Source organism: Magallana gigas, chromosome 8, assembly GCF_963853765.1.
Source record: "Magallana gigas chromosome 8, xbMagGiga1.1, whole genome shotgun sequence".
NCBI lineage: Eukaryota > Metazoa > Mollusca > Bivalvia > Ostreida > Ostreidae > Magallana > Magallana gigas.
In genome coordinates, this window is record NC_088860.1 from 5,682,704 (window position 1) to 5,697,806 (window position 15,103).

Below are 15,103 nucleotides of genomic sequence, written 5' to 3' on the forward strand. Positions count from 1 at the left end.
TGGATTGGACTATACAAATGATAATTTCAAAAATACTATATAACGTATATCAATGATTGTAACCCTCATATGTTCCTTCTACACAGCATGCAGCATTAGCAACTAAAGCTAAAATCAGAATTTAATGGAATTCTGAGTTAAAATAATACCATGTTATTTATAAATTTATAAATGAAATATATGATTAGTATTAGTAAATGTATCAAATAAACAAAGAAGGAAGAGAAAAATACTTTAATACTACAGCAAAGAGTGAAAATCTAAAGGTACCGGTATTTAAAATCCAATGTAGCATTTCAAACGGAATGTAATTTTCTCTTAAAATTCATTTTTTTTTCTCACTCAGTATGTGACAATAAAATCTTAGTGGATTATTTCTGTTTCCTTTAAAAAATTCATGTACCACTTTGTGCTAAGTTACATGGCAAGGACTGAAACCTTTTAAACATCCTTGTCCTATTATCCAATAGAAATGTCTGCTCGTGTTATCTTTAGAGACCCAGGAACTCTTGTACTTAGTGATATTGTGAAGCATGCAAGGTCAAAAACCTAGCTTTTTAATATTTACACAATCATACCTGAACTAGAAAGAATTACCAAAGTGTCGTGTTTAAAAAAAAAAGAATTCTACACAGACTAGGGGGTAAACATTAAGGTGTAATATCACGCAAAACTCTCCAATATCCCCAATTTTATGTAACTTTGATTCGATCCCTCTATGGCTGATTAGCTATGAAGTGAAATTTCCCCTTATCAGTTACCCCATAAAGTTCACAGATTTAACTGTCAACAGAATTCATTTCATAAGTGGTTAAATTTGCTTTCCCCTGGAAAATTAAAAATGCCTTAATTTCAAGGTGCCACGTTTTAAGTATCATGTCAAATTCAAAGGTTTTTTTGTGTGGTTTGAATTCATTTCTTTTTTTAAAAATCTGACTGCAAAAGACCCCCTACTATAATCAATTTAAAGGTACAAAGTATATATACTAAATATATATCTGTAATTTAAGTTTTACATACAAACTTCCAAATAAACTGCAGATAAAATCTGTTAATTGGTTAAAAAAAAACTTAATAAAACAAGGTCAGTTATCTTTTAAAAATACATGTATATCAGGTGTCAATTTATACGGTAAACTCCCCTGAAAGAGATTTTCTGATCAGTTTTAATGTCAAGTATATGAGTGCCATAAAAAAAGTTTTGTAAATGGGATTTTACATCCATGCATTCTTCTAGCAGTTTCCTGTCATTTCATAAAGAATAATTCTAATTAGTACATTTACACCAGTACTAAATAATAATATACACAAAATTGGAGTTGAATTCTAAATTAAAAAAAATAAATAAAAATGAAGAAGGACTAAAAGTTATTGCTTTTTAATTTTTTTTATATCCATGACCTTTGATTAGGTTTGGGAGAGGGTCTATAGCTGATCTACCTTGCATTTGTATATTTTTGGTTGTCAATGAGATTAAATGATTAAGGTACCTCACTACACCTAGACACTACATCACAAGATGGTGTTTTAAATGTTTTATTAAATTGTTTGTATCAATGAATTTGCCAATGGTTGAATATTGTCAAAGCTCAGTGGTTAAAGTACCGGGCTTGTGAACTAAATATCATGAGTTTAAATCCTGGGGGCTTTTGTTTACATTTAATAAATTAAATTTTTGATAATTTGACTAATGCACTTCTTATCCATCATGCTATCATAATCATAATCAAGTAATTACTGACACGACAGTCATGAGATCAAGTAATAAATCAATGGATTAATTGCATGCATATGTTTTACAAAGGTGAAAGAAAAAATCCAAGGCCTTATACTAAGGGTTTTACAGCTCTTTAATTTTTTCTTTTATTTTTTGTGAAGTTTAAAAAATAAGCCTAATGATGTTAATGAAGAAAAGAAATATTTTTGATCTACTATGCCCTTAATTGCTGATGTAGAAACTTTGTTTAAGCACTCTTGGTGAATTAACATGATTAAGGAGTCAAATTATGGTTGCATGGGTTGAGAGAATACAGTCTAGAAAAGAATTTTTTTATAGATGTATTTTCAACCTCACTTTTGATCATAAAATTAGTTCGAAGTTAGTGCATGTCCTTTTAAATGAGTACCGCATAGAACTTCGGAAATCTCTAGATTCACAATTTTATGTCAGATTGCAAGAATATAAAATTGATTGTTCATATGCATGACTATCAGAAAAATTAATGCAAAGAAGATGGGGGGATAAGATAGCGCAAATGCCCATTCGATGCAGTTGTGAAAAACCAATTTTGAATTTATTTTTCCCAAGTAAATCTATTCAAATATATTAGAATACAAGTTTGCAAGAGCGCAATTTCTAATTATATTCAGTTTTAAATAAATTAAACAAATGATATAGGAAAAAAATATTGCATTAAATTTTGGTGGTATCGAACCCATAATATTAAAAGTCTAGATCTATAAGGTTAGTTTATGTCAAGTGCTCTAACCACTGAGCCATTTCAGACACAAGAAAGTAGGGTGTTTAAATACCAAGTGTGACTTTGGCCACAAATTTACGGACTTGTATTATTTTTTCAAAACGTTCAATTGTTGGGATACAAAATGATATTTTTAATGTATAGTGAGTCATCTCTCCACGTTTTGTTGATTGAAATCTGTTTCTTTTCCATTAGAATTTAGACTATGAGAAAAAAATGGAGCACAGACCCACTCTATGAAAGAAAATATGCCATGAAGTTCTAAGAAATGACACTATTTGCAGGTTTTGATACGTATGTACGCCTGTTTGAGTCAACATATTTCAAGTATTGAACATATTTATAGGTTAAAAATCAATGATATGTTAAATATATATTGTTTTAAATGATTTTTAAAAACAAATATCAGATTTATTGATATTTTAATTTTTCAGCAGCTTTTCCGACTGTGTATGCATGGGCATTTTACACACCTTATCCACCCATCTTCTTTCCAGTTTTAAAACCTGCAAAATGTGATTCTCTTAATTTTAGGCAAATCTTAAATCCTCAAATTTATTAAGGAATCTACAGTATATCAGATGGACAGGTACACTGTATAGATTCAGACTGATTAGTGTGCTGTAACTCCTAATTATAAATGTGAGGAATTAATATTCGTGTAAAATCGTGAGATGTACCTCTCACGGATTCTTAAATCTTGCTTTAATTTTCGGACAGATATAACTTAGGAAATGTGAAAAATCGGTATTCGCGATTTTATATTCTCGCGATTTGAAGCAAAACGATAGAATTGCAGAATGAAGTACTCGTGAAAATAAGGAGTTTACAGTATTAAAGGGCTTCTACAGACAGGGGCCCTAATGTTATCTCCCTTAGCCCTTTAAATGGCCACCCAACTAATGTCTGTCCTGGATTTAAAGAAACCAAAAATCTTCCTGATTTATTACCATGATAAATTTTCATTTTAAATAAAGGAATCTTTGCTTCCATTGATCTTCTGAAGACAGACTCTACACAAATTACAAAGGTGTACACCTAAATTGAAATGGCTGTGGCCAAAAGACAGGTAGTGGACGTTAACTACACCGAAATGTTCAATTTAATTTGGTGTGAAAATTCTTTGGTGACTGTAAATGCTTTAATTTTAAGCTGACAAACTGTTTTCAGGCTGCAAGGCCTTGAAGCTGTTCAGACATGAGTATACATCTGTAAGTTTCATCACTGAAGATTATAAACTTTCAGAATAATTCTCAGATGTTGATAAAATTGCCTTCCCATGAAATAATTTGTTGTTTTACTAGCATTAATTTTCAGGTTAAGCAAATAATGATACATATCATTTTGAATAATAAATAAATACTTCAATTTTAAGATATCTGTACTAATTAACTTCCGTTCATGTTGACACATAAAAGTTCCTTTCAATATAAATGAACATTCTCAAAATGTTGGTAATGCCTAAAATGTATAGTCTCTATTGATTTGTTAAATTTACTTTAAATTTATCATTACTTTGTGGCAATAATTTAAATGCCCCTTGCATGTCATGATCTTGAAGGATGGAATGTAATTTGATATTTGATGGGCATTATAACTTGAACAAAGTGAAAATGAATTAAATCTGTATCATAAGATTTTTACCTATATTCATTAAAATTAGTTTACAACATTAACCATATCAAAGTCCATTTGTTTCAAAGTGAATCATCTGGTTCTGTTGGTGATTCAATGTGTGATCTTGGACAATTTTCCTGCATATTTTGACAGAATCAATGTTCTTTTAAACCAATTTTTCATTATCATTATCCATTTTAAGAGTCACAAAGAAAAACACAATGTTCCATGTGTGTGGGATATTGATCAGAAATTTCGTAGAATATAAAGAAGAATGTAAAATGTAGCAGTTTTAAATTTACATCAATAAAATGAAAAAGGAAATTTACCAAGTATGACTTTTTTATCAATTTGTCAAAAAAGGAAAGAGAAAAAACATAAAAAATAAATTTTATAAATCAAACTCGTAATTTTTTTTTTTTAATACAATTGCATGCATGGTGATAATGAATTATGAACTGATTTGCAGAAAGATTATTTGTGACAATTAAAAAAGATACTGCTTTAAAACTGACATTAAAAAGAATTTTTTCTTAATAATAAAAATGTTAAAAGGAAATTTAAAAGTACCGGTACCCAAAAAATGTTTTAAATAAGTCAAAATGATAGAAAAATTAAATGGCTTACCTTAAAAATTAATGAAAATCCATTTAAAAATTAAAAGGGGAATAATTTCAATCCAAAAACGTTCGAAAAATTTTCTTCAATTTTTCATGGACAATAAAATCACATAAACCTATCTCTGTAAATCCTGGAGAACAATATTGACAAAACATAAATTGGTCGCTTAACCCATGGTGCCCAGGGTGCAAATTAAATCCTGCATTCCACTTCCCAGGTTTTTAAATGGTTAACTTGGTACAGAAGTGTCACATATGTATTGATAATAAGCTAGGCTCTAAAGTTAAAATCATGTTGTAACCACTACCAAAAATAATTTACATTTACAACAAGTTATTGATTCAAGAAGATACATCTTTAAAAGGCCAAAAAGCCTTGAATAAACAAAGTACTCTAACTAATTGAGCAAGTGTGAAAATTCACTGCAGAAAATCTGTAATCCCTTAGCACAGCCATAACATTACAGCAAATTATTACCGTAATTAATTAGTGTGCCTTTTAATTTCAGTGAAAACTTTTTTGTAGTGTGCCAGGTTCATGGGAAAAAAAATGTAATGTACATGAATTAGTGCCAAACTAATGCACCGTGTCAGATTTATTTTTAGAATTATCTACAAAGACATTTCACTTCAACTTCGGTTTGTTAAAACATTGATCAGATAAATCCTAATGTCTTTCACATATGACTGCATCTAACTAGCCAGGTGATGTTTGTATGTATACACACTTTAAAATTCTTAAATATTGTTAACTCCAGCATAAAATACATGCAGTAACTTCATGTATTTCTGTTCTGTTTCATATCATTTTCGAATTAAAGTGTTATCATTTTTTTAAGAATAACCATGAAGAAAGCTTATACTTTTAAATATATTCCATGAATGATGCTTCCTGTGGGATATCATACCTGAATTTTATTGCTGTTTGACAGAATTTATTACCGGTAATTTTTAAAAACCCTAATATATATGTTAACGTTTTCCTTCAATAAAGTGATCGATGTTTTTTCATTACAATTCTAAAGCATGATTCATTACACTTACATGTTGTCAATGACAACTTTATCACTATAATGGTCGCATTACACACAGCTTATTTGATTTTTCAGACTTTAAAAGATTATTTCATTTCATTATACATGTACATGCATATCCTAAATGACAGTTATTTACAATTAAAAAGTTCAGACACTTCCACATTTCTTGCTGGCAACAACTGAGTAGTTTGATCTGTAAGTGATAAATTTTCTCCAAAATACGATCAACATACTGAGAGACATTTAAACATGGGGCCCATGGACCAAATTGCTCACCAGAGCAGCAGAAACCAAATTCTGCTGAGCACTGACTATAGTTTCAATAAATCATGTTTATCTAAATTTTTATTCAGTGTTCTTTCTATTACTGAAGATTTTTTGACATATAAACTTACATATTACATGTATTATCTTGAATATTGAAATTTAATTCAAAATCATAATTGTGATCTATCAAACTGTCACAACTTTTCATCATAATGTCATTGACTGTTTTCCCAAGCTAAAGCTTTACATCTCGATCTTTATATTTTTTGTTATATACTCTCAGCCCCCACCAGATATAATTCATTCCTTAATTTATGAATTAATTATTTAAATCATCTTAAAGCTAATCTCCCATGCAAAACAAATATTGTTCGTTCATTTTTTGGGAACAACAATCCCAAAATCATCTTTTGTGCAATTAAAGGCAGCTCAAGCAATCACTTAGATTATAAAAGTGTAGTAAAAAAGCTATTTACACATTATGCAAACATTGATCAGCAAAACACACCTTAGCTGAAATAATATGTAACCTTCTCCCCTTGTCAGATAATTTTTTTTTAAAACAAAATGCGAGGGGGGTACATGTAGGGTACATGTACATTAATTATTGCAGCTAAGCTCACTGGGACCTGCTCAATTGATAGGAGCTAGAATTTCACGAGAAAGAGAAAACATAATACATCAGAAAGTGTACTATATATATAAAGAATCTTCTTCTTTTTTTTTTTTTTTAAAAGAAAGGAACAGTTTCTATAATTTTTCAAAGCTAAAGCCCTAAATATTACCTGACATTTCTGAAACAGTTTGGTAGTTCTTCTGATGATCATAGCATGGTCCATCACAAACAAATTATGAATTGAACAAGTTCTGAATGAAAGAAATAATTTGGACACGTATCCACCTACAAGATAAATTTATTATTGTTATTATAATAAATTGTTTTGACAGTTAGCATAACCATAATTTTTTTTTAAATAAATACAATTGATGTGTCAGAAAAAAAACCCACCCTTGACTGGGGATGGGGATGGGGTGGTTGCAATCGGCCAATTTCAGATTTTGCAAAAATGAAGTAAATTTGTTAACTTGCTTGTTTGCAACATGAAGCGAGATAATTTTAACATAAATATTTTCTGCAATAATAAATTGATTGGGAAAATTAATCATGGCAAAAATAGATCAACACAATTGCTGACACATTGTTTATAATTTATTATTATTATCTTTTGAGAAGTGGACAGACATAGCCTACATCCAAGTGGATGTAGGCTATGCATGCCTGTCCACTTCTCAAAAGAGAATAATTAAATTTATTACTTGCTTAATTGTAATTTAGATTACTTAGGCACTTTACTTTAAATAAAAGTTGACCCTATAGTGCTTTTGGCAAACATTATGTTCCTGACAGTGTGTTGAATGACTCGGCTTCTGACAACCCATACACACCTGTACACATGTTGCAGTGCACAGCAATTGGAATGAGGTCCCTATTTTGCTATAGTACAATCAAAAACCCTTAAAATTTTATGGAATCACTGTAAACATGGTAAAAGTGTATACCTTAATTCAAAAACTGGTCTCTTCATAAAACCGCGAATACGTATAATATATTCCGGAACATTGAACCCGGTGTTATTCTGGCGTTTAGAGGGAGAATCTACTTTCATTTTAGAATATCTAAAAAAATGATTATTACGATATTTTCAAAGTGCGCCTTTCTTCTCCTAACAGGTTGTGGGATTAACTTAACGAGGTAAATGATTTTGTGCAGTTGTTTGTGTATTTAAGAATGAATGAAATGTCAACAGTGTCGACGAACATCAGTAGTAACAGCGAGACCAACAGATGAACGTGTTTGTATTGTCTATAGCTGTAAGATTTTACTATAAAACGCGAAAAAGAACGGTTGGTTGAGCGGAGCTGTGAACAGGAACATGATAGCAAATAAATAATTGACAATAACAGAAGTAAATTGCCCCCAAAAAGTTACCATTCACGAAGTTTCAATTTAAATTTATTCAACCAATATTTTACTCTCTTAATTAATTTTGAAGGAGGAATGGGTATATAAATAATATGTTTTACGGTGTGACCGTTGGGGCGAGCGCAGAAGGAACCACACATCTGTCATCATTGTTAAATGCAACCCGTGGACTTGCCCTAACCAAAAAACTTTGGCTTTGTCTCGAAAACTTTTACCACCGCAAGGAACCCGAAGTTATCCAATAGCCCCTTCCTAGTCTTATACACTTAAACAAACTACCACTGAGCATTAATAAAATGTTAAACAGACTTACATTGTATTAAAATATTTTGATAAACACAACGCCGTTTTTTTATGTAGATACAATTATGTTTTATCTTTTCTTTACCTTTTAATAATGATCATTAAAATCAGTAAAAAATAAATTTTGTCTGTTATTTCTCATTTTGTTCCTTGTTATAACCTGTGTTTTAATTATTTTCCCTCACCCCTTTCTTAGTGTGTGATATCCAATATTATTTGACCACATATGCAACTATATAACAAATACATGTACCGGTAGATATTTTAACAGTTTAATTCTTTTCTTTTATCTATTCATTACAAAATGACGTGGCTGCATGTAGATCTAATAATGATTAGACTTTTCTTTCTTAATAATTTTTTGTCACCTACCTAACGTATGCATATATGATTGGATCATTATGACAATAAATTTAGCATGGAACTTGCATGTGTATTTACTAAGCAAAAAAAAATCATCAAAACAAAACTAATTAGCCAAAGAGTCACCGTTAACACTGATACTGAGTACTTCCTACATGATCCAGTACATATGCTTGATCCACCTCTAAATGTATCGCGGGAAATTAAAACGCGAGATTTTTGTGACGTCATAGTTAACATTCTTTTGCGCTCGACAGTTTTCGTAAATTGTCGGACAAATTCGGAGAAGGAAATGACGTCATATAAAGTTCAGGTGTTTTTTTACGTAAGCTTATTTGTTTACTGTAATGTTTTTAGAAGTATTTTTTTATTGTTAAATGAAAATGATGTATGCGATATGTAGAGGTAAGAATTTTCCGTAGAAACACTTCCTGTTCCACGATGTTGCTATGCACCGCAAAGGATCACTGGGATAGTAGAACGTTTTCACGCGGGTCCACAAAATTTTCTTTGAACAATGTGCAGATTTTAACTCGAATTTCCTCCGTTCGTACACGTTGTCTATGGAGCTCGCTACGCGAGCGGCGCTTCGCCCCGCCTCGCTGCGCTCGCTATAATAAAAACATATGGCTGGACTGGGAATCGAACCCAAGACCCCTGCAACTTCAGTCAGGAACTTGACCTCTGAGCTACCCAGGCTGATATCCACGGTCCATTTATATAGCCCCAACTTATAAGTACATTCATGATTCCTCGATCCCTCCTTAAATAGTCTTCAACCCGAAAGACACAACACAAGCTCTCTTTGTCAGAACCCATTCTATTTATATTGCCTGATCAAGGAAGGTCACAGCACCATTTGTAGTAGAAAAGGAGGGATGAGCATATGAATACAATAAAAAACATACTGCTGGACAGTGAATCGAATCTGGAACCCCTGCAACTCTAGTCAGAATCATAACCCAAGTACAACTTATGTAAAGCCAGAAAATTTATATTTAAATAGAAACAGAAATTATAATATATGTTGCAGAGCTATAATAATACAGGCATAAGACCAATTCATGCTAGGTACCTATTCTTGATTCTCTGCATCTCCTAATTTTATATGTTAGATTGTGTGGCAATTAAGATCTAAAACTAGTACTTTGCAGGTCTAGCATCACAACTTATTCTTTTCTATAACTTTATCATGTTTATGTTGACAATATTTTTGTTCATTAAGTGGAAAAGAGTTGATATGCTGGAATGGCCATGATACCGCTATGTCGGTCGAGTCTTGCCCAGCCATTTCCTCAGCACCCACAGGACAGACACTCATGGGACAGACAGCTGGAGAGAGTTCATCAAATGAGACAAAGACTTTCTGCAATTATCTGATGTACCAGACTGTCAACAGTACTAGTTCTACCTTGTCGTTTGAGAAGAACCCTATTTCTGCTCGCCTGAGTCACATCAACGCCTCCTGTGATGTTCAGGGACTCTGTAACAGTAGCATTGTCCACAAACCAGTACAGGTTTGAAGTCTATAAATCATGTTAATTATAATTAGGATTTCTCAATTTACCTGACAAGTTAATATTGCATATTATATTACACAGGGTGTTTTTGTCAGTACATGTATAACAATGCCAACAGTATGCTGAAATTCTCACATATTATGCACTTTATATTCATTGATTGTATATAGTGTTGCTGATTGAATACTGTAACGGTAGACACAATGCATTAGCCTCATATTTTTGCTTGCCTGGCTGGCATATTTGCACTATCACTGTTGTGTTTACCGAGATATTATTTACCAGTACATTCACTGAAAATTTCCACTCCTATATATGCAGCTATTGACAATATTATATCAGTATTAATAAAAGATTCCAATTGGAAGCAAATTTGACCTCCAATGTCTTTGACCTTTGTCTGACCTTCACCTTTGACCCATTATACGCTGTTATTACATGTACTACCATTGTTTTCTATTGTAGATGACAGTGAATGACGTAGAAGTGACTCTCTTCTGTTGTGATGAAGATAAATGTAATAAGCCAAAAAAATTTGTCATGTGGCCTGTCTGTAACAATATGGAGGGAAATGAGACAGTGGCCAAAGGTATGATATAACAATCTAAAAGACAACAAGAGAGTACTGTATATTAATCATAAGAATTGATGGTGGCTCATTTTTTGTGGATCTTGTGGGATCCCTTAACCAATGAACTTACATCCTTAACAACTTAATAGGTACTTTGTTCAAAACTTAAAAGGTGCAATACAGCAAAGCAATTAGTCTTTAAATCACCCACCCAGTGTGCTTAACATCAAGACATTAATTATATATTGTTAAGCAAACTATTAGCTGGTTTACATGTTTCTATATAAAACAATGCAGTACTTATATGTCATCTTCAACAAGGCATTACATAATTAGTAAATGTACAAAAAGATATTAGATCAGTAAATTATACATCATAAACAGTTAGAGCATTGGTCTAAAATACATGAACCAATATTTTCAATTCAACAAGACACTGATTGCCATAATGCGCTTGCATAAACTATGTATATAAAGGTTTGTCAAAAACTCAGTTATAATAAATAAATAAAAATCCTTTGAATTATAAAATGGCATTGCATTGTTTGTAACAGGTTATAAGGAGACTTGCCCAAGGCCAGGGGATTTGTGCCTCAGCCACACAAGGTACCAGGAGGGGAGGCTTGTGTCCCAGGATCTCCATTGTTCAGAAGTTTGTGTGAATGGAAGTCAGGAGATAACTCCCATTCCAGTTTGTAAAAATGTAAGTTCTCAGGGGGTATTGTTATGTTCTTACCATAAAATCTCCACATACATGCTCAAATTTTACAGGAAAGAAATATTATGATGTCAACTAGAATGAACAGTGTATGTTTGTATCATAATTGGTAACACCTCCAGAAATTAGTATATTTGATTTCCAAATTCAGATATCTTTGGAAAAAGGGGGAGTGTTGGAAACTTGCTGTTGTCATGGTGATTTATGTATACCTGTCCCAGCTAATATAACGGTCATTCACCTCAAAGACAACAATGACACGTACATCAATAACACAGACATGACCGTCACTTGGCACCACCGAATCACAACGAACCCTGCCCCCACAGACTGGCTGTTTGTGGGAGGACTAATCGCAGCAGGAGTGCTTGTTCTTGTTGTCATAGGGACGGTTGTCACAGTGTGGCAGGTCAAGAAGAGGAGAGAGGCAGAAGCGCGAAGTCGGATGATGTTTTCTTACACGCCCATATCATCTTCAGAAGTAGAAAACGGGGACCTTCATATGCTCCTGTAAAGAGCCGTTAGTATTACGTGATATGTTGTGGACATCTTTGTTGTGGTGAATCTCATAGTTTACTTAAAAGAATTCAGATCTTAATGTGTACATCATACACAGTCAATGAGGATGGAAGGTCAAAAGTTTTGTTTAAAAAAAAAAGGAGCTCTGTAGCCCCAGCTTGGTAAAGTCTTGCCTTTTAAGTATAATAGAAAAAGTCATTTAGGGTATCAGTCAAAAAATGAAAATGCATTTTTTTTTGCTTCCTCTGTATTTTTTTTTGCTTCCTCTGTATTTTTTTTTGCTTCCTCTGTATTTTTTTTTAGTTTAGAAGACAATTTGAATTGAACAGGGTTTGTTATGATGGGGAACATGTTTGCCTCTACCAAAATCATGAACTTTATATTACCCTCAAAGACAGGACTGGTTTTAGTGTTAGGGTGCTGGGGTCTTTTCAATCTTTTAAAAAAAAATTATGGATCACCAATCCTTGATCAATTACTGTTCTTTGGCCAAGATTAGGAAATTCTTTATTCAATAAAATAATGACTTACAGTTGAACATTTTTTTTCTTACTGTAGTGCATAGGTTTCCTGCTCTTTAATTGTTGCATTTAGCAGTGAATATTAAAGAATTACCAAAGAAATTATGCCATATTATTTCATGTTAGTTTTTATGTGTTGTGAATTCATGCAAAAACACAAGTTTAAGTTTACAATAATACCATTTTACCCATTGTTTTACAGTACTAATGTTTTGTTAAACGCATTAATGATTCTTTTGAAAAATGGTGCATTATCAATTTGCATAATATTGTTGTACATACAAAACAATGGCTTTTGTACTTTGCATTTTTTTTTATTCATGTTTAAAATGTCATTTGTTTAATTAAAAACCTGTATGTTGTTTTTGAGTTTGAGTTTATTATGAATCTCATTTAATGTGGTATGAGACACCTTAATATGTCAATTTGGATGATGCAATATATGACTATAAAAGGATATATCAATTTCTCATATATGTAATCTTTAAAAGGTTGAAAATGTTATAGCTCAGTATGTTATTACTAAGAACTTCAATTAGTGATGCTGTAAGTTGAACCCATTGTGTTACACTGGGCTTTTGATTACTTCTGAAAGAAAAAAATCAGTAAAGTTATTTACAATACAGTTGAACTATCTTGAACACTGATCTCTCAAATACAATGGATATATGGATGTAATTTGTAAGTCCCAACCACTAATTTTTTAAGTATTTTATTCTCGATATCTCGAATAATCGAATACTCGGATATCTCAAAGTTTTTAAACAGACCCATCTAGTTTGAGATAACAAAGTTTGACTGGATTTTTTATTTCAGAATAAAGAAATTATGTTACAATATGGAGGTGTCTCATACCCCATTGAAAGATGTTTTACATTTATCGAAATGTGTTTATATGTTCATATTGTGACTGTTTTGAATGTTATTGATGCGAGTATGAAGTTCTTCAGACACATTCTGTAACAGGTGTTGCAATAGTATGGAACAGAAAATAGTGTCTGTTTTTAATTTTTATTTTCCAAAGGAAATTCTATAGAATTACTGACGAACGGACAGTTTCCTTTAAAAAAAATTTCATTACATTTTCTTAACCATGTTTTAGCAACACCCGTATTTTAAACCGGTTCCAGTTTTTGTGTTTCTTTAGTTGTCAGTAGTGAAAAGCTACAGAAATGTTATGAATGTCTTTAAATTTATTATTGAGTTTACTTTCAATAAAGACTAAAAATTAGTTTGTCTGGTCTGATTGTATCAGTATGGTTTTTATGCAGCATAAAATGATGTGATTGGGTAGTGTAGTGCGAAGATATTTTTTGCAACTTTTACACAAAGTGTACATAAGGTACAATACAAGAACTTACGTTGTCCTCTCCCTACACATTAATTACAAATACATTTTTACATACTGATACATTAAATGGGGCCCAATGTACCTGTATAAAAAAAATATGAAAAATGTGTACATCCAATAAAGTAAGGTTTCCATTAATTAGTGTCATTTTGATGCTAGCGCTTTTGAAAAGTAAAACACATTATTAAAATTTTGTGAATTTATTTTGAAAATGGTGATTGGGTGAGTTCTTTTTCTTAGCTTTTAATTTCCTATCTGCATCTAAACATTGAATCATGCCATGTCTCTCTGGCTGCAGATACTGAAGAATTTAAATCTATTTAAATTGTGATCTGATTTGGAGGTCATTTGATTACAGTACTGCAGTGTATGGTCCAGGACTCTCATCCTTGTAAAAGGATTCTTAACAATCTGTTCAGTGGAACTCTATCAATTAATAATAAATAAATCGGACCAACAGTGTAACTCATTTTTAGCTCACCTGAGCTCCAGTGAGCTTTTCTGATCAAAATGTGTCCGTTGTCTCTAGTCGTTGGCATCATTGTAAGATATTTTCATCTTCTTCTCCAGTACCAGTGGACAGATTTCAACCAAACATTGTTTTACACCTAGGCATGTTTGTGTATGAAATTTAAAGAAAATTGGTTACTATGCCTGGCCATACCCTATTAAATATATAATTGATTCTTACATAGAATTGATATTAAGTTTGTTCAAATGAATAGCCTCACCCTTTAAAGGGTAGATAATTTAGTATTATTAAAAATTTATAAATAGGTATTTTTCAAAAAACTTGAAAAAGTATTAGGTCAGTAAAGCAGTAACTTGTATGGAAGCATCCTCAGGTAAAGTAGATTCAAGTTTGTTCAAATCATGGTCCCCAGGGGTAGGATGAGCCACAATGGGAGGATGGACTTTTACATTGGAATATATAGAGAAAATCTTTAAAAATCTTCTTAAAAACTATTACGCCTAAAAGCTTAAACTTGTGTGGAAGCATTCTCAGGTAGTATAGATTCATGTTTGTTCGAATCATGGTCCACGGGGGGTTGGGTAGGGCCACAATAGGGGGGGGGGGGGCGAATTTTTACATTGGAATATATAGAGAAAACCTTTTAAAAATCTTCTTCTTAAAGACTCTATGTCCAGAAAAGCCTAAACTTGTGTGGAAACATCCTCAGATAGTGTAGATTGAAATTTGTGTCAATCATGGTCCCCTGGGGTAGGGCAGG

At 32.0% G+C, this 15,103-nt stretch overlaps 2 protein-coding genes across 3 annotated transcripts in view; one reads left to right on the forward strand and one right to left on the reverse strand.

Moving 5' to 3' along the window:
* The window catches only part of LOC105319080 (uncharacterized), a 57,195-nt gene extending 50,271 nt beyond the window's left edge, over window positions 1–6,924 (reverse strand). The window contains exon 1 of one of the 2 annotated variants that reach the window (XM_011416488.4): window positions 6,807–6,924. The gene's annotated coding sequence lies outside the window, so the exon portion shown is untranslated. Of the gene's footprint in view, window positions 1–4,724; window positions 5,017–6,806 lie in introns of those variants that run through there. The other variant, XM_011416487.4, reaches the window with a different exon arrangement.
* Window positions 6,925–7,623: 699 nt separating this feature from the next.
* LOC105319081 (uncharacterized) lies at window positions 7,624–12,173 on the forward strand. The gene is made up of 5 exons (XM_011416489.4): window positions 7,624–7,774; window positions 9,897–10,188; window positions 10,657–10,780; window positions 11,317–11,465; window positions 11,632–12,173. Exons 1-5 carry the CDS (start codon window positions 7,707–7,709, stop codon window positions 11,992–11,994), a joined length of 996 nt encoding a protein of 331 aa, XP_011414791.3. The 5' UTR covers window positions 7,624–7,706; the 3' UTR covers window positions 11,995–12,173.
* The last annotated feature ends 2,930 nt before the right edge of the window (window positions 12,174–15,103 follow it).